Here is a 20,911-nt window from a genome sequence, read left to right on the forward strand (position 1 = left end):
CCGGCTTGGAGTTGAGATGCTGACTTTCTAGCTCACAGAATATCATTCGTACGATTAAAAGGTCATGAATACGTCACGATCGCTCTTACTAGCAGTATTAACACAAATGTGTACAAGTTGTTTATGTCTTCGTTATGGTAGCATTAAGCGTTTAGGAACTGTTATTGTTGTAGGGCGAGCTAATTGAGAAATGGTATCGCCAAGATAAAGAGGACAGCGGTGCTTGTCAGAGGTTTTGAAAACAACCCTAAGAGGTTCCAAAGTCCTGTTTTTTGGAGGTGGCTTAAAATGTTTTTCACCTCTAAAGGGTACCAATTTTAAAATTTAACGACACAATAACTGACAATTGCATATTTTTTTCAGTTTGAAAAAACTAGCAATAAAGAAGATTTTTATTGCTATTTCTCTCCGCGGTTCAAATATATGATCTTTCACGTATTCACTTGCAAAGAAGATTGCTGCGAATACTTTCTACTTGTTTAATATAAGTTGTTCATAATAAACAAAACGGTAAATAAAATCAAATATATTTTTTCGGATCAGTACCCTAAAAGATGTCGCGAAAGCTTCCGCTGTGGACGTTTTGAGGCTGAACACCCTGAGAGAGAGAGATACCAAAACCCCTTTTTAAAGTATCGCTAAAAGAAAAAAAAGGCACAACGAGCACTCCTGTCCTTTTTATAGTCCTCCCCGGGAGAAATACTCAGACGTCTCATTATGCTGCGGAAATTGAGGGAAGCTCCCGGGCTATAGGACACTATGTCCCAAACCTTTACTTTACCTTTTCCTTTTTGCAGGTGCGTACCCTCCTAATCCTGTGGGTAACGTTTCTTGTCACAACAATCACACGGTCGATATAACCATCACCAACGTAGATGATCTTGCGAGGTGGAATGAAACCGAGTGGCGATTACAAAACAATACCTCGTGCCAGACAACATTTCAGAACAATAGGACAGTAAACTACGATGGTCTTCCCCTACCGCACTGTGCTTGGTCTTCAGGACAGCTTGGAGATGGCATCCAATACATCCTTAAAATCAGCGCAGAAAAGAGCAACCCCGGTGGTACAGGCCAGCTGTATGTGTACGATCACCTGTATTATGTGTCGTGTAAATATGGTAATCAGAACAAGACAGTGGCAAACTTTATGCCGGTCAAGAACCGTCAAGACAACGACTCAAGTATGTAACATAAAAACAGTAGGAATGGATCAAATTTCTATTGGATAAGTGCGTGTGTGGGGGTGGGGGAGGGGAGAAAGGGAGAAGGGAGAATGGGGTCTAAGCTCGTATTCAGTGAGCGCTGTTGAAAGCGTTTAACAGGCAACAACTCCCGTTCGAGCGGTTGCAGATTATGTTTTACGTAGGTCCATCATGTACATGCTTCATCAAGTTTTTTTCATCAAGGTCACAGCTTTGAAACGTGTCTTCTCTCTTTTTTGGCGATAAATTTGACGCAGGTGTCCTCAATGGTGCAATCGATCACGTGATCTTGACGGTGAGAGAAACTAGTCGCGACAGGAAATAACCCCCAAGGGGGTAGTCCCATCTATAAACAATATGGGTGTGTACCACTGTGAAGGGTTTGGTTTTCAGGCAGTTTTGTCTGGGATAGGGTACAGATATCAGACAGTTTTGGTCTAGAGTAGGATATAATTTACCAGAGGAGTGACCGGTGCAGTGTATAAATAATTAAGTCTAAAAAAGGATTCTTTAACCATGGTTCTATAATAGAAAACTCGGAAGCGGCTTCGTAAAATATTGGTTTAGTTAGCTTATGTTGGACCACGATAATGAAAAATTTTTGCATTGAAAATAGCTAGTCTGGGATAGGGTAGGGTTTTTGGTGTCTAGTCTAGAATAGGGTTGCAAAATCAAGCGGACCATGGTCTAGTATAGGGTGAGGGTTTCAGAGTCCCAGCGCTAGCGGCACACCTCTAACCAAGATTTACAGAGTACCACCCCCAGGAAAATAACTCACAAACTGATAGATCTGAAATTAACAAGGTTACCAAATTTAAGACCAGTTATTACATATATAACTGAGAAAATATCTTCATAGTGTTTGGCTGAAAGCAGGGGAATGTATCGTTGAGTTTTTAATTTGCACTGTAGTACAAATTAACGCGCGTGAGTTCGAAATTTTCTCGGTCACATCATCAATGAGTAATCGTATGAAGGCTCGAGCAATTAAGGATTTACGTAACTCGTGATACTTGAAAATGCTTTCAAATTGCACTCGCCTAAAGGCTCCTGCAGTGATATTTTTCAAATATTACTCGTGGTGTGAATCCTTGATTGCAATCACATTCTACAATTACCTATACTAATTCTTAGAGTAAATTTTAATGTTGCGGTGGAATTTATATGGAAAAATGCTGCTAAATAACTTCGATGTAATGTCACTTAGAAAGTAGTCAATGAAGTGCAAGTGATCATGGTCAAATATTAACCTGGATCTCTGTGAATCAGATTGCGGTGTTAGTAATAGTTAGTCACTTCTTTATATCAACATAATATTATCTATTGTTTCTTTCAGGCAGTGCATTCTTCACCTTTAAACTTGAAGCTTTCCATTACTCTAATTTTACTGGTGAGGTCCCTAACCCAGTTGAGCTGGGCAAGACTTTGTATTTCAAGGCGACGGTAGAGACTCAAAGCGCGACACCTAACCTTGACCTTTTTCCTGTTCACTGTTGGTCATCAAGGAGCGCCAAACCAAACTCAGGCGAAGGCAACATTACTTTGATAAGAAACGGGTAAGTACACATATTCACTCTGTTGTTTCATAATCAAGGAAGGACACTATAAGTTTACTTCGCACAAAGCGGCCTAGCTCCCAGGATCTCTCTTCTTCTTGTTGCCTTCAAGAAGAAAGAAGTGGTGTGTAAAAAGACTTTAACATCGGTCCATCAAAGGCTCCTGTTTTTGTGCTGCACCATGCACGTCATCCTTACTGTGCCACCGTGGGTGTACCTCTCTTTTTCTTCTCCTTTTTGACCGTCCTCTTTTCCCGACTCGTTATTATATCAGAGACGCGCGCTTTATTTAGCCTCAAGAAAAAAGTCATTCAGTCATTTTCTTACCAATGAGCCATTTTACTACGACTGCCCGTTCCATTATAATCCTCTTTGTTTCTTTTCAAACCAGTTGCGGTAACAAGGCTGTGAGTGAAGACAAGTCCGAATCCTTGTCGTATACTTGCAAAAATGACAGTGTAGCCGAGGCATTCTCCATACCGACCTTCAGGTACTATGGTGCTGAGAGAGGCGATGCGGTTTACTTTCACTGTGATCTCAGAGTTTGCCTGGCAGATGTCGATAATTCAGCGTGTCAGTGCCCTACTGATGCTGAATGTGACCCTAAGGGGAGAAAAAGGCGTTCACTCGCTGATGAAGTCGATGAAACTAAGGTGTACCACACGTCAACAGGTCCTTTTATTTTTAAGAACGACGAGGAAGAAGAGGAAGAAAAAGAGGGTATGCAGAATTCGTTTTTGTCAGCTAAACTTGTTTTCTTGCGTTGGAATTTTCAAATTGCAATCTTGAGAAGACTTCGCTATTTATTTCTTTGCCGGTAGCTCCTTTAGAAGGTTTACCTTTGAAAACCCAATCATCGAGCAAACTTGCAATATTTTAATCTGTATATCATTAACTGTTTTTCTTAAAATCTTATCCCCATTTTCTTCTTTTCTACCTTAAAGATTATTATGTCAACTTTATAATATTAGCTCGGTCTTTGTTCTCATCTAGGTCTATCAACGCAAAGGGATCGGTTTGGTTTTGCTTTTCTTGGCGATTTTATATTTTCTACTCTTTTGCGTCGATATTCTTGGGGAACTCCCTCATTTTAAATGACCGTTGAAATGAGTGCAGTGAAAAAGATTAAAAAAACATAAGTTACGGCTTTGTAAGACGCTGTTTGGCTCTCGTTGTCGTCCAGGTGTTACGATCATGGCCTCTTCTTAAATACCTGATGCTTTTTCGCATTGCTGCGACGTTTTTTAGGCCATCCAAATCGGTAAAGCTTGCTGTTGTTGGATCATGCTGAGAATTCATTTACTTTCAAGCTATTTTAAACTAAATTGCTTATAAGAAGCTAGTCTATGGAAAACTAAACTTCATCACTTGGAATGAGAAAACAAAACATTTTTTTCTTTTCTTTGTTTCAGGTGGTGAGCCCCAGTCCTTCTCGACTAATTTAGCGGTAACTGTGACGGTCAGCGGTGTTGCCGCCTTAGCCATTATCTGTGCAACCGCTTACCTTGTTGTGCGCAGCTGCAGCAAGCATAGGCAACATGGAGATGTGAATGTGGCCACCTAAACTCCAGATTGGGTAGTCCGGTCATTTACTGAGGAAATGTTCAAACCATAGCACTAGTGAAACACACTTAAGGCGGGGGTTCGCCTAAAACCACACCATTCTTGAAAAGTTAAAAACACATGAAATGATGACCAGTCAAATCTGATGCAGAAAATGCAGCATACGTTGCAATGCATAACTTCGTCAAAATGCACTGAATGGAAAAGTTCTATCTTAAAACACAAAACTTACTTAGAACACTCAAAATATCCCTTTTCAAAGGCAAAAATAACTCGTTTTGAAAAAACGAGCTTTGAACTTACAGTAAGAGAAATGCCCCTCAGAATCAGACTTTAATACCTCAAGATTCAGAATACAGAATTTTATTTCCAGATTACAGAATTTTAAGTTAACCCCCGCCTTAACATAGCCTTTGTAACCTTTCAGTTCTTTTTTCAAACGGGTAGGATATTTCTATCCTCTAGTCCAAGTAGAAACATTACCAGAACCAAAAAATAAAATAGTACCCGTGTACTTAGCGTAGCCTGCGAAGCAGTTTCTTTTTTCGCATAAGTTCGGTTACGAAACAGTCGTCCTCAATTAAAGAATTTTTGTGATTTTGTTGGTTCTTCGCTGAGGGGAGAGGTGAGAAAGAAGGCGTGGGAGTCCCTTGCTTAAGGGGTGGGGATGCTCGCTGGAAAATTTGGATCAAATCTGAAAAGGAAGTCTAATGTGGGCTGGCTCAAGCTTTATTTGACTCCCAGTAACTACCGTTGTAAAACAGTCACGCAAACAAGAGAGGGAAAAAAGAGGACATTTTGCAGTTTGAATGTTTAGCCTCAAAAGGCTATTACAGTATTCTTAACAGTTTATTTAGTAATATTATACTCTGTCCAATCGAGTTGCCTAGTTGTAACTGATTCGATACAATACAGTTAAATGTAGAAATGTACAGTTATGTACTGAGGAAAGAAACTGACTACTTGCTTTGTTTTGTGATTGACTACATTAACAGTGGCGGATCTATAGGGGAGGGGCCCGGGGGGCCCGGGTCTCCCCCCTTATTTTGGGTGAAAAAGAAGAAATGACTGAAGGAAGAAAAGCCGGCAGGGCAAGTAAATCAAAACCGGCCCCCACCCCCCCCCCCTAGCTTAAAGTCTGGATCCGCCAGTGATTAAGTATACACGGCAGTTATTATACACTTTCAAATCTGTGATTTTAAGAACTAGCTGCTTAATTATTACGCTTGTTATTTCGTATATTCTAAATAAAAATAAGATAACTTAAATCTTTAGCCTGATTTTCTGTTCTTCGTTTCATGAGAATGTGACATCGATATGAGTTAGACATTGAAACATGGATGTCTATACCAGTCGGAGATGTCTGAACCTTCCCCCCCCCCCTCACCCCTCAAATACCTAACAGATCAAAAAAGTTTATTTTATGCTAGTTCACAGACTCCTTGCAAGGCGCAAAGTGGCCTTTTTTCTCACCCAGATATTGAAGGGGTCTGTTAAAACCGTTCGAAGGCTACATATAATTACGCTTACTTTCGTCATTCAATTTTCCTTATGCTCAGATGTACTTCAAAAGTCTTGGTATTTCGCTTGTATATTAGACATTTTGGATAGCTTCAGTAGAACAGACGCTATTCTTTAACTGATATTTAACCTTTAACAAGTTACTCCTAAAACAGCCGAAAAAATTATACTGGGAGAACACCATGGCTAAGCTTCCACTTTTGGGTCGGCTGTTGTAAACTTTTAGACAAATCCAATGCTCATGGTGTATCTTATAAGTTTGTAGCTGGCAGTGCAAAATTATGAAACTGAGTTGTCCTCTTGCTGCCGGACGGAGGACGGAGCGAAGGCGACTCTGGTCGCATATGGTAAGTGGTTTGAGACCCTGGCAGGACTGTCAAACAAAAAGCGGACCTGAAAACCAGCGCGAGACCGAAGTTGCCATCTTTCACCATGTAGGTGATAGAAATCTCAAAATTTGCCGCGCACTAGACCCGCGACCCTTTCTTGGCGGGTTCTCCAGCAGCTTTATCGGGTCTACCCGCGTGAATCCCGCGAAAGTGCGACTGTGTCACCTGTCCTTCATGTGATAGGCGTGGTTACCTTTGCCATTTCTTCATCTCTTCTTTTCATCATGGCGACAGAACGCGAACGAAGTGACGAGGCAGCGTGTGATAGAAATGAACAGCAAACCAACACTCAACTTCAGAATGGAACGGCAGGAAACAACGTTCAACAGAATGACCAACCACAGCAACAACAACAGCAGCAACAGGGATCCATGTGGAAAAGTCTTCTTGTTCGCATGTTCATCTTTTGGTTGATTTCGAATTTGTTTCGTGGCCGACAGCAAAGCACAAATACCTCGAACACAGTGCCATCGACGAATCTTTTTAAGACGGATCAAAAGATAGTAAGTTGAATCTAACTAAGGGGATCGTTAGAAAGACTGCCGATTACTTATCTGTAAGTGTTTTTCTTTTAAAAAATTCTGGTGATGAAGACGAGATTAGGCAAGATTTCGTGTCTGTAGCACGCTTCAAATCTGCCGGCACGAGCGAAAATTTTATGCGAGAAGAGCTCTGTTACACTTCTTGGTATCGCCATGCCATAATTGATCTAGCACAGGTTTTCACCCAGTGTTTTGTTGTGAATAATCATTGATTTCTCACTTAAATGCGTTCTGCTTACGTGATTGGGGTTTATAAGGACTTACTTTCTAGCTTCTGAATTTTTGTACCATTTGGTTTGTTTTCGTGTTTGTTTAAAACACGAAAAAATATATTGTTGTGTTTAGTGAGTATTGTTGGTTCAAATATAAGACAAAGGTTGTTATGAAAAGAACTGGTTGGAAATTAAAAAAAGCTCTTGAAGAAAATTGCAGAAACATTTTCCCAGAGAGAATTAAAGTTAAATTTGGGGTACACGGAAAACATGTACCATGCGTACCTTTAGAAAATAGCCCTAAGAAAGTAGGTGCACTAATTGGTTTTAAATCGTGTTTCTATTAAACAATTAGATTGTGATCTCAAGATTTCTATCTCATGATAGTTGACAAGGGCACAGCCAAGTCAACTATCATGTATAGAAATCGAAAGCAAACAATCTAATTGTTTTAGTATAAATCTACCAGCTGTTGAAAGCTATATCTAAATCCTTTTCACAGACACTTTGAAAACGCCTAGAAGCACCCATCATTTTGTTAACAAGGACACACTGCTACGCCACTTGCTGTCTGTCACAGAAAAGATAGTGAGTAGCTTAGCCAATCAGAGAATGGTATTTGTGATAGAACGCTAGTAGATTTATACTAAAACGCGATAGAAACACAGAACTAGCACAAGCTGTTGACGTAATGATGGCGTGAGCAAAGAGAATTAATTTTACATTTTGATGATCAAAGTAAACAAGTTATTTTTCTTTTTTTCATTGTGGTATTTTCTAAAAGAAATAGAAAATGTGTTCTCCGTGTTTCTGTCAATTTATAGAAACACTCATGAAAGTTTGGGAGAACTTGAAAAAGCTGTGGAAGCACTTACCTGACAACTCGTGTTCCCACAGCATTTCTTGTTCTCCCAAATTTTCACTGGTGTTTCTATAAATGTAACTCTATAGAAACACGGTACATGTTTTCTATTCCTTAATCAAGAAGTAAAGTAATGTTTTGCTGAAAATTGAACCAGATGAGCCAGGGGGAAAATTTGTGTTCCTGGGTGCCCAACACTTAAACGTACTCTATGTGAAAAAAGTAAATTTGTCATTTCACCCAAAGACAAAAGTTCATTGCCTGTGGCACTCGGGTTCTTCTAGAGCACAGCCCTGGATCTCCTTATAGATTTGGATCATACATCTTGATCGACCAACAAATTTTCATCAGTTGTAATTTGACACTGGTACCCATGACCACTCCATTCTGAACATTTCAGAACTAATCCAGTGATTTTGGGAAATATCACGCATTAATTCAATCATACACTGTAGCCTTGTTCAAAACTCAGTTTAGCAGCCGTGTTGGATGCTGGAAAACTACATGTACAGTTGATTACAAGCCAAAAGCTGAAGGAAATAACTGACATATTATATATACATATGCTTATCTTTTGTAGGAGCTGTGGGTTTATCTAGCAGAAGAGCAACACTTCTTAGACTTCAACAACAGTGAAAAACTTATATGGCATGAGACAGATATCAAATTTGGTAATTGGACTGACGGACCCCAAATGGATGGCTCACGACTGTATAGCACTACAATAAAAGCATCAGAGGTAATTACATGTATATTAAACTTTTAAATACACACTGTAAGGCTCCTATCACAACTCAATCAAGTGATTAAGTCCTCTCTCAAGCTTAGTGGTTCTTGTTTCTTTGGCATGGAGAGGCTAGAAAAATGTCTGCTCTACCCTATTTAAAGCCTGGTTTTCACTAGCGACGCAAGCACAAGTGCAAGCACAAACGTAAGCAATATGGATGACCCAAGTGAAAACAAAATTTGACGTAAACACAAGCATAAGCAAAACCATCTGAACCTTCCAAACTGTTTAGGTGTGAGGTAATCTGGATCCAGTGTTTTCATTGGCCAAACTTAACCATGTGTGGTAAATATCCTTGTGTTTGTGTTATGCCTGAGCGGTATTTCATTTTCACTTGTTGCAGCGCAAACGCAAGCATAAGTGTAAGCACAAGAAAAAGGAAAAAATTTGATCCTTGTGCTTGCGTTTGTGCTTATACCTGTATCAAGGCCATTTTCACAGTGAAATAGGAATTATTGTGTTTGCACTTGTGCTTGCGTCACTAGTGAAAACCAGGCTTAAGATTCCAGTCTGTTGTGGGTAACCCCAGTATATTTTTTGACAAGCTGTTGGCTCTCCATTTATATGCCTGAATGGAGGCTATATATAGTCTACAGGTGGTAGCTTCCTGAGGGCCCCCAGCTAAGTGCTAAATAATTTACTATCTGTAAGCCTGACAGAATGCTACTGTAGTTTATTGCAGATCATAACTCAACATTAATTTTTTGTCAGTTTGCTTCAACAATGTCTGCACAGGGAAATACTGCGAGAGTCCATGTTCTCACTCAAAAATACAACATACAGGAAGAACACCGCCCAAAAGTCAGTGATGAGAGTCTAATACAACTGCAATTAGGATAGAACACCTACATGTATCAACGCCTTCCATGAATTGCAAGGCTGTGTAATTTTCAGTCCATAATAGTAGTGATTGTAATTAAATTTTTTTCATTTCTTTTAACAGAAACTACAAAACAATGGAACACTTTATGTCCATGTTTTTATAACAAGGCGTGGCAAATCTCCTGACCCGCAGCACCCTAAGTATAACAGGCTAGCTGTGGTCAACAGATCTCTGTGTAAGTATAGTAAGTCTTAGTCGGGGGGGGGGGGGGTAGGGGGGGAAGGCCCTGGGCAAATTGACCTGCCGTGAGACTAATTTTGCCTGTCTGCTTTGACCATGTGAAGGAGAGTTTTTCTTGTTAAGAAGTTCAGTTCAAAAAATTTTGCCTGTCTATGAAAGTCAATTGCCTTCTTGCTATAAACATGAATGATAAAACCCCTGGTCTTAGTATACACAAGTACATATATACTCAAGTAAGTTCTGATTTGTTTTACAATGATCATAGAACATGTTCTTGTAACTAAAATAGTTAGTAATGTTAGCTGGAACAAGTAGACAACTGAAAAAGTCTAAGCACAGCAGTTTATTGCTTTTACTCTGAAGAGACAAGATTATTGTGCTTGTGTTATGGGTTAGGTCGACAGAAGGTGAAAAATGGCTGACAATTTTTCCATGCATTTAATATTTGCTTTCGTTCACATTGTTACAGGTTACAGTAGACGTGGTGTTCCATTACTAAGACTGCTGCCTATGCTGAATATCCAACTTTTAATCTCAGGTCTATTCTGTGCTGTTTAGCAGTGCACATTAGACAATACGCATGCTCTACTGAAAGTACACTCTTTTCAGTGTCAGCTTCTCTGTAAAGGCCAACACTTTTCATCGCAGCTATACACAGATCTATACACTACACTCTTACTAAAACCTCTCAATAACAACTATGGTTAGTTTATTCTGCCTCAGTGCGGCTCTGTATAGAGGTTAGATTGTATTTAAGCTGTGCTTGTATTGAGGCAAACGAGAATGTGACACTGATTTTAAACCAACCAAAACAGAGATTGCTTGCAACAACAAAGGTTTCATTTGTTTTCATCTGCTGCATGTATGTAATTGTGGTGTTTCTTTTTTTAGTGTTGCCAGTTTACAGAAAGAGACGTGTTCACAGGACTGTAAATTTACTCACTGGCGTGGCTGATGCTAATCCAGCAGACTTGGTGGTAAGCTGGGATTTTTAATGAATTGCGTTTTCTAGTTTGAAGTAGGCCCTTAACAGTACAGTGTCATGTGACCTCATTAATAAAAAATGGTGGAAGGTAGATAGCAGAAATGGAAAGAGCTTGATGATATTAGTGAGATTTCCAATTTTCAGGCTGCTGATGTTAAAGTGAGAGATGTTACGGTCATCTTAAGGTTAAGAAAATTAACAAGATATGTAAGGAAGAATGCTGCTTGATTGCAAGCTTTATCATCCAGCTTGAAAATCATTTTAAATTTTCAAACTATCAAACTGTCCTAAAATCTGTCACTTAAGTCTATGTTTATTGGCCTCCAAATTGGAAGTCATACTGTCTAACTTCACCAACCACCATGTTCGTTCCATTCATACAGTGTACATGAAGTATCTATTTCATACTGCAACCATTTTTTATGATTGACAAGGTCATGTGACATGGTCATGCAAAGGGCCTTTTGTTACTCCTGGTTACCCTGGTTACCCTGGATGCTACATGGCAACTAGGTAGCTAGTGCCTCAGATATCCAGGACTCGCAGCAACATTTTGAAATATTCAAGACTAACAAGTTACTCACAAATTTCTTGCAGCAAGCACCAGACAGTAAGAAACCCGTTGAAATTATCTCGTATTGGCATCCAAACCTGACAATCAACCTGATGGATGATCAGACGCCATGGGTTCAGGGCTCTGTTCCACAGCCGATGGATGAATGTAAGTAGACACAAATGCCTAATTATTTTATCAACAGAGTCTTAGTTGTACCTGGCATGTGGCTGAATTCCCTGTACGAAAAAGGATGGTGACTGGTACATTTACCCATGATTCATAGCACAGAAAAACATTGCTCATTTATAAACACATACAGAAAAGTCCTAAAACCATCAAACCTAGCATACACGTTGACGTTAGCACAGGACGACTATTGCAAAATTTTGGCTTTCCTTGTTCTTTATGGGCTGTGTAAGGCTCGCATGGTATTGTGGTAAAATGTAGCTCGACACCCTCTTTTTCCTATGGAGGATTGGGTTTTATGCATTACTCTTGGAACTGCAACCTGGTGTAGGCTAAATGCATCATGGGGAGTGGAGAGGGGGTTGGAGGGGGTTGGAGGTGGTAGAAAGGGTAGGAACTCTACCCATACTCTTTATGTCTTGTGCTGTGTACTGGATGTACAGAAGCTGGAATATGATAATTACTTTACCTAAATTAGCAATTAGCCAATCAGAAGCCATGTCTAGTGTCCAGATTTCCTGTGATATCAAGTCGCCCAGTGCAACACACAGACTAGTGAATCAAACTAAATGTTCTCAAATTCAGCACTTGTCACCATTAAAATGCAGGAAATGTTGTTTTATAATTCAGCACACCACCCCAGCTTCCTCATCCGTATTTCCCAACACCTCAACAGGCTCAGACCTTCCCTACTCACTCAAGTGCTACTAGACATTTAAAAAAGCCAACCAGACTATGCCTGAAACTTGATATTTATGTCACCTCCACTGAACCAACACATACAGTAACTTCAATTAACATGTTCCTGTTTCAGTTCTTGTCTTTGAAAACATAACTGGCAAATATTTTCCTGTACTGTACCTGAACAAGTACTGGAATTTAGCAAGTGACTACATGCCTATCAATGAAACAACAAAGTAAGTTTTGGTTGTTTTTTTTTTTCTTTTAATATACAGTATTCTCCAATGCATCTTTACAGGCAGAATACACAATGAGCAATCTAAGCAAATGTCGAGAGCACTACATGTACTTGTATGAATCAATGAACAACTCCAAGCAGATAATTTTTTCAAAATGTCATTTTTTTTTTTGGTTAAATTTCTTTTCATCACAAGCAGCAACCACTACAGCTACATTTTACATGTAACCATAAGATAAAAGAGACATTGTATTATTGTAAGGGGAACTGGAATCTCCACTGGGCCAAGTGGTCAAGAGTGCTGGAGCTTATCACGCTACACGTAGGAGTACTTTTACTTCCCCCTGGTCCACTACAGGGTGTCACCCCACCAATAAATTTTCCAGTACTTATTTATACAAATAGGTGAAGAAAGGCACTGTGAGAGTAAAGTGTCTTGACTAAGAGCACTTTTGCAGAGCAAACAATATTCTTACGTCATTCTCGAGGTTAATAGTCATGATTCCTATTTGCTTGACCATTTACAGCAAGGTATGGTTTCTCACTTGTGTTCTCTCACTTATGTTCTCTCACATTGTGCTTCAATTTTTCTTTGGCAGAACTCTTGACTTACACTTAACCTACAGTCCCATATCACTGTTCAGATGGCAAATGTACGAGTCTCAGCGAATGAGACAGAAGTGGTTTTCAGTGCTTGGAGATGAGCCAGAGCAGAGTGAGGAAGAGCAGGACTCCCTCAAGGTGAGTTGGCTCTTAAGGCAAAAGTTTATTTAGTGTTTTAAGTGTGGTGGTTGAAATGGAATGTGTACTGGTCTCTGTATTAAGTGGTTTGGATCAAGCCCTGGCAGAGTTCATTCTGTTGCGTTCTTGTGTTCTCTTACTCAGATGTCAGTCTGTGCTACAGTTTTTTTCTTTCCGAAGAGTGAGACAAGAGTATTAAGGTTCAGGGAATGAAAGAAATGGAATGCAGATGAACATTTGGCAATCTCTTATTAACTATGTTTTGCTCTGAATTTTTCTGTCTGAACCTAGAGAACACTAGTGGAGACAAACCCTTATCTACTTGGCGTGACAATGATTGTCACATTGGTACACACTGTCTTTGAAGTTCTGGCATTTAAAAATGGTGAGTAATAGGTATTGTTACCTCAACAGTACAGGATGCAGGTCTTGGTTTTTGTTTGTTTGTTTGTGGATGCAGGGTCTGTATATATATAGTGCATGATAGAATAAAACCTATCAAGACTTTGATATTTTGAACTTCTGGCCCTGTACTGAGACATTTTTCACATGACTTCTGTCATGGAAGACTACGACATACATGCATGACATTTTTCATTACTTGAGAAAGGTGCGCTGATGGCTCCAAAAGATCGTAGTAGCTTAATATCGTGACTCTGCTTCCAAAGAAAACTTCAGTTTGGTATGAACTGAACAAAATCAGGAAACAGCATTTTGCTGGTTAAAACCTATCCTACTTTGAACTTTTAAATACAGCCTGCTAGGCAAGGAGGTTGATGTGACAAGTCTGTCATAAGGTTTTGAAGTAGCGCCATCCTCAAGGTGGCAGCTCTCCAAAAAGAGCAATCGAGTTTCATGCTTCTACTAAGTTCGCTTCTTTGACTTTTCTGTTTTCAGACATCCAGTTCTGGCGAAGTCGCAAGACATTGGAAGGCCTTTCTGTTCGGTCTGTGTTTTTCAATGTCTTCCAGTCCGTCATAGTTCTCTTGTATGTTATGGACAATGAGACTAACACAGTCGTGATCATCAGCTGTTTTGTGGGGCTTCTTATAGAGATCTGGAAAATTAACAAGGCTGTCGACATTAAGGCAAGTAGACCCTTGTTCAAGAGCGTTATTATCAAATGATTTACTTTGCACTTACTTACATGTATCCCTATGGCCTCTGGAGGAGAATAGGGAATCCACAGGTTCACACCACGTTTTCCTGTTCTGGACCTGCTAGCCTGCAAACAGGCTCCCGGTTGGGTTTAGTGCGAGCCAGCCGAGTATGGTCTAGGGCGAGCGGGGCTATCCGAGAGCGGTCTGGTGACGAAGGGGAGGGCTTCGCTTGCGGACTTCGCCCGCGGAATTCTTCATTTGGCGCTAAACGGCTCAGTTCAATCGCTGGATTTTTTTCCGCCCTCGCTGGGAGCCTGTAGAAAAAGCTATTCTCTAGTCTGTTTATTTTGCAAATAGGAATGCACTCGATATCTTTGATTGTTTCTCAGATTAAATCTATGTTCGTTTGCCTCTGGTATAAAAACTGTATTATTTCCAGACCTTGAGCTAAGGGGGGAGGGGGTGGGGGCGTTTTTTTTGGCTTACCCTGCCGGGTTTTCTTCCTTCGGCAAGTTTTGTTATTTACCCAAAATAAGGAGATCCCCTAGATCCGCCACTGTATTTGCGATCAGCATTAAATTCGTGATGTCCAGAAACATTTTGACTGTTTGAGTCTTTGATCAAGAAGTGTCTCTAAACTAGCAAGTCCTAGTGCCTCACGATGGGTGACATGCGGGACGATAATTCTCCCAGCAAACTTCTGTAGGCCCTATAGCTCTCCTGACAAGTTTTATCACATGATTACCATACATTTGATTTACTTACATATCTAATCTAATGTTATCCTTGTTAACGGCCATTGTACATTTTATCTTGCTGTAGGTGGATAGAGAAAACCCTTGGTTTGGTGTAATACCAAGAATAAGATTTGCTGACAAAGAAACATATGTAGAGTCTGAAACAAAACAGTATGACATGGTAAGGAGGCATGTTCTCATCTCAGGTTATGAAGTTAATCCTATTTTCAGGCATACTAGCCAGGCACTGGTGACACTTAACTCTTGCTGGGTTCCTTTGTATTAATTGGGGTATTGTCCACCCTACAGGAGGCGACACTAGTCGGTTGCAAGCTGTAGTACTTATTGAGAATTTCTGGGAATAGCTCCACAAATGCTTTTCATTTTTATCTGTCAGTCCAGTCTATCTTTCAATGGTATGTGTTCTGTTATGCACCAAATTGGAGCTGTGACAATAGCTGATTCACAGTCTAACACTTGGATGTTTAGGTCAATACCCTGCCCATTTGTACATTGATCACAATTCGTTCAGCTTAACAATAATGTGATGCCAAGCAGTCTTCAGACTGACCAGCCCTTGACTTTTTTATCCAGTATGAATGAGGTGCTAGTCCACTATCTCTTCATGTCCTCATCCTCCAGGGTACTTGCCAGGTTTCTTTGCTTGCGAGGCACTTTGAGGGTAAGAACACAACATACAGTTGTACCTTGTCAGCCCAGGACCAGGCTCAAAGTGCAACTGCTGGATCTCTTATCTGAAACAGATTCTGACTACAGTAACACAAGACATTCAATGTGAATAGTTTATTGAGGATGCGTCAGGCAGTCATCTGTCCCTAAACGTCCCGTTACAACCCGCGAGTCTCTCCATCGTGCCGTAAGATTAAAAATTTCTGACTAACCATCAGGAATTACGTTTTCTACACCTGGCGCTCATTTCAACAAAGCTTCCCATTTATTTGTGCATTACAAAATGTGAGTGTAAGTTCCTTGAAAATACCTCATATGTTACTTTACAATTGTTTCACTTCTCCTCCTTCAGATGGCGTTCAAGTATTTGTCATGGGCTTTGTTTCCCTTGTTAGTCTGTTATGCTGTATATTCACTGATTTACGTTGAGCACAAGGGATGGTACTCATGGATTCTTAGCATGTTGTATGGCTTTCTTTTGACATTTGGTGAGTTCATATTAAGTGTCCTTACAACACCTTATTCATATCTACCTCACGATTAAACTGCAACCAGCTTTTAATTGAGTCTAGAAGAATATTATTAGAAGACAACTTCTATTTGAAAAGATTTCCCCACATCAGCCTCAATTGGAAGCTATACATGTATCACTGTAAGTAGTTTCCGTGCAATTCTGAGAATACAAATATGGTCTTGCCCTTCCAACACCCCAGACCTACGAAAAAGTACAAGTGTAACCCCCTTCCCTGAACTCTCAGATCCAAGCTCTTTCCGATCAAGTCATGCGGTCTTTTATCGACTAGTTACCATGCAACATCCTTATATTGTTCTAATAATAATAAGGAAAGTCCCCTCTAAAGTTGTTGGTAATTGCTCTACAACTGAGTGTTGGGAATAACCCCTTCAGCAGTCTGCAGTGTTTTGCTCCAATGGCTCAACAGTTGAATCTGCTCCAGTGGTTCAACGCTCGGAGTTAAACATTACAGCGATTGATGAACAGGTTGTTCGTTCTGAACCATCTCAAAAAGTTGCAAGTTGAAACCAACCACTGAAAAGCTTTGTTGACAAGGGTAAGTGATGGTTTGGTTTGTTTGTTCAATGTTTGTGTAGGTTTCATCATGATGACGCCACAGCTTTTCATCAACTATAAACTGAAGTCAGTAGCTCACCTTCCTTGGCGCATGATGACCTACAAGGCTCTTAATACTTTCATTGATGACCTCTTCGCCTTTGTCATCAAAATGCCAACTTTGTACCGGCTTGGTTGTTTCCGAGATGGTAAGTGTTTTTGAAGTTATCGTGAAAAATAGTCAGCCATTTCTGTACCTAGAAGCTCAAGCGACGGTTCACGCTGGTTTCGTTTCTTGTCGAGTTCGGTAGGTTCGAGTTCGCTACATGTTCGCTACCCACAGGCTTGGCTCGGCAGTGGATGAAAGTTAACGTACGTTAAGTCTTTGGGCTATATATTAAGTGGCTCGCTTGGCTCGGCAGTGTTACAAACAAGCAAACAAGTCACAGCAATCATTTATGCGGTATCGTAGAAGCGTATGGTTGGACTGATTTTAATACAGTTTTTTTCTTTTTCCAACAATTTATTTACTGAAGAATGAATAAAGTTTGGTTACAAAAGTTAACAATGACACCATATGGAATTAGTTATGAAAATAGATAATGTAAATTCTTCTTTACATACTTATTTAACTTAAAGACTTTCCTTAATGGTAGCGTTTTCCGACTTTAATTATTAGATAAAATTGTTTCCTCAAAAAACTTCCACTTTTCTTTAAACAAATTCGTTTTATTCAATTTGAAGTATATATGTTTTTCAGTTTCATATTTAGTTACCAAAATTCTTAAAAAGTGATTCAAGGAAGGTAATATTTCTTTACATCGATTTTAATACAGTTTATTTACGCGAAGTTTTAGTTTATCAATAATAGCGAACACGAATGAAATAGGTAGCGAACTGAAAGTTGTGGATAGCAAACACTTAACGAACTCGAACGTAGCGAACTCGACAGGCAGCGAAACCGGCTGCTACCTGCGGAAAGGATTTCAACAGGCACGTAACACGGTTACATGTAAATAGAACAGTGATTAGTATACGGCGAATTTGACTGGAGCCATGCTCAAATGGGACACCTTAAAGGAGCTCTGTTGCGGTATTTTGAGATATTCTGGCCACGAACAAAATTAAAGGAAACCTGAAAATAATCGTTTACTAAGATAGAAAAACACTCACGAGATAACCATAAACCATAAAGAAACAAAGATGGTTAAGGATGGAGAAGATTAAAACGGATTACAAACGACGAACTTGAAAACTTTAGGCTAAACTTTTTAAGATGCGCCAACCGAGATGTAGCTAGCTCCTTTAATTTCTTGGCGGCAACGGTAACGCGCGTAGCACTGTGAAGCCAGAAATCGAGAAATTAAGCTATGTGTGTTCTGTTGTAGATATTGTGTTCTTCATCTACTTGTACCAGCGCTGGATTTATCCCATTGATCCTAAACGTGTGAATGAATTCGGCCTGACTGGTGAGCCTGTTGATGGAACTGACACAGCGGATCCCAGCTCGCAGCAACCAACAGAAACAAAACCTATTGAAAATGGTGCAGTTAGTGCTGATGCTGAAGTGGTGTCAGACAAGAAGAATGACTAATAATCAATTATCATCAAATTTGGCACATGACAGATTTTAAAGTGTAAAAAGCTTTTGTCCTGTTATTGTACTCAGTGTACTCAAATTAAGCAGTTTACTTACTTACGTTCATGAAGGAGCAGTATTTCAAAAAAATCCATTGTACCTTTTGAAACCAACTCTGCCTTCTGGATGCCAAGTGTACCATAAAATGAGCTACATTACTTGCGAAAAATTTCGGACAAAGAAAGTATCCGAAAGTAAAACCCTACCGTATGAAACTTTTAAATAGCGCCAAAGCCGCTAGTTTGCTTCAGGGAGTGAACTCCAGTTGAGAAACTACCCTAAATACGTAACGGCTTGATCAAATTTGTGTTATTTTTTTGTCAGGGTATTCTAAAACCCTCAGGGTGCAGTGATGTTTCAAATTTGCTTATGCTATGTTTCAGCAAAGTGTCAGAATCTTTTGGTCCGAAATTTTTTTGTAAGTAATGTATCTGAATCATAGCAAACACACCGTCTATCAACAAATCAGAGGCAGCTGCTTGCTTTGCATGGTATTCCTTGCCTAGTTCTTGTACGGCTTTCTTCCACGCCTTCACGGTCAATCGATTTCGGTGACGTATCCGAGACGAACGTCTCGCCCTAGATCACGTGACCTGAAAATGATTGACCGCGGCGAAATATTGAGGCCCAGGAACTAGGCAAACGTTTTCCCACAGCTGCCACTAGTTGCATGCCTTATGTGTTTGTTTCGAGCTCAGATGGGTTTGATGTCATATTTATGTTTACTTACATCGACCAGTTGTTCGGTTTACGATAGCCAATGGTAAGCCGCAAACCTGGCATGTAGGTCTGCAATTCGTGCGGAGTACTTAGTGCCAGGGAATAATGCCTTTTTAAAATTTGTCTGTATTTGCCACGATGGGATTAAAAAGAAAACAGATCCTTCAATTGCAAAAACTGCAAACAAAAACAGTGAGTTTTACATTTGCTATTTATCATATGTACAATATCGTACTGCACTGTAGTGCCTTGATTAGTGTATTAAATCTGGAAGAAAGTTTACTTGTGTGACATGAGTAAAACTAGATTTATCTTGCGAAGCACAAAAATCTTTCTCTCAGGCCTTTTCTGTTGATATATTTTGCTTCAGTAACTGAGTAAGTACGTGCATATTTTGTCTCCACTCCACAACAAATAACAACACAGCATCGCTGAACCAAATAAGTTTATTTTCGGAGCGCCTGGCGAGAACCAACCCGAACACTATATAACACAAACAATTTACAATTTACATGACAAATCCTTGAAAAGCAGCCAAGGATCTCCACACGTACAAGGCATTTGCTAGAGCCAGTAGGGCTGGTGAGCCACAACACTTTAATTAATACACAACATATATGGCCTACTTCTCCGAATAAGCAATCAGTCCTGGTACCAGTTAGGCTGGGGGACATCAGCTCCGTCATTACATTTGACTATGAGATAAACAGGCCATCTTGGCCTACTTCCCCAAATAAGCTCTCATTACAAGCTTTGTTTCAGTTAGGCTGCCAGTTAGGCTGGGGAACATCAACTCGCACATTACGTTAAACTATAATATAAACAGGCCATCTTGGTCTACTTCCCCAAATAAGTTCTCATTACAAGCTTTGTGCCAGTCAGGCTGCCAGTTAGGCTGGAGAACATCAACTCGGACATTACGTTCAACTATAATATAAACAGGCCATCTTGGCCTACATCCCCATATAGGCTCTCAAGCTTTGTGCCAGTCAGGCTGGGGATCACCAACTCCGACGTACAATATAAATAAAATACAATATAAACCTATAGTGCAAAAATACGAGAAGAAAACGAACAAAAGTCTTAAAAAAACTAGTGGAGCTGAGCAACCGCTAACAAAGCAAATGCGGTTTGAACGGAGGCCAGAAGAAACCTGCCAGAAAAAACCCCTGTGGGGAAAAAATATGCTGGAAATCTGGGTAGGAGCCAAGGCTCAAGCTCCAAGCGATTAGAAGCCCATCCTACGAAGGCTTTACAAAAAATGAAATTAGAACAGCCGATCCTACCAGACTGGATGCATGGTACCTAGAAAAGAAAGAACTAAACAAAAAAAAATAATAATAACAAACGAAACGAAACGAAAGAACGTGGTTGGTTCTGAAGCCTAGATGACAACCACGTGTTATACCCGGTCTTATATGCCCGTACATCCCTACCCATGATGCCCCGGCCCGGAACCCAGGCTCTTGTTGTATCTCGTCCCGACAAAATAGTTAAAATATTTCAGCCTTATTCGCTGGCTCACTCGTCCGAAATAACATTTTCTTTAAGTTCTGACTTATGGGACAAAATAGGTCTTTTTGAAGTTTCCTTTTGCTTCGGTTTCAACGTGATGCTTTATGCAAAACGTTTCGTACGAAAATACATTTTTCATCACGCCTCGTTTTAACAGAGAGACAGAAGGGTATTTAATATCACAAAGCCTTTAAATCATATATCCCATGTTTGAAAATATCGCCACGGTTACTAAACAACAAGAAAAATCCCAAAATTGGTTAATAATTTTGCACTATCTCAAATTTTTTTTTTGTGTGTGTTGAACCTCTGTTGAATGGATCTCTTTTAGCAAGTCGGAATCGTTTCTGACGA

At 39.9% G+C, this 20,911-nt stretch overlaps 2 protein-coding genes across 2 annotated transcripts in view; both read left to right on the forward strand.

The window, feature by feature from the left end:
* Positions 1–4,583, forward strand: part of LOC145485713 (uncharacterized) — a 7,539-nt gene extending 2,956 nt beyond the window's left edge. Inside the window, exons 3-6 of the mRNA XM_081464336.1 lie at positions 798–1,184; positions 2,542–2,761; positions 3,153–3,481; positions 4,174–4,583. Coding sequence (XP_081320462.1) covers positions 798–1,184; positions 2,542–2,761; positions 3,153–3,481; positions 4,174–4,325 — 1,088 coding nt within the window. The 3' untranslated portion in view covers positions 4,326–4,583. The remainder of the gene's footprint in view (positions 1–797; positions 1,185–2,541; positions 2,762–3,152; positions 3,482–4,173) is intronic.
* Positions 4,584–5,758: 1,175 nt separating this feature from the next.
* On the forward strand, positions 5,759–19,414 carry LOC145484073 (putative lipid scramblase CLPTM1). The gene is made up of 13 exons (XM_081462685.1): positions 5,759–6,737; positions 8,431–8,589; positions 9,581–9,695; positions 10,592–10,677; positions 11,283–11,406; positions 12,242–12,344; positions 12,946–13,087; positions 13,379–13,472; positions 13,985–14,175; positions 15,010–15,105; positions 15,967–16,102; positions 16,725–16,892; positions 18,072–19,414. Exons 1-13 carry the CDS (start codon positions 6,459–6,461, stop codon positions 18,275–18,277), a joined length of 1,899 nt encoding a protein of 632 aa, XP_081318811.1. The 5' UTR covers positions 5,759–6,458; the 3' UTR covers positions 18,278–19,414.
* Positions 19,415–20,911: the final 1,497 nt, after the last annotated feature.

Source organism: Orbicella franksi, chromosome 4 (genome assembly GCF_964199315.1).
Source record: "Orbicella franksi chromosome 4, jaOrbFran1.1, whole genome shotgun sequence".
Taxonomy (NCBI): domain Eukaryota; kingdom Metazoa; phylum Cnidaria; class Anthozoa; order Scleractinia; family Merulinidae; genus Orbicella; species Orbicella franksi.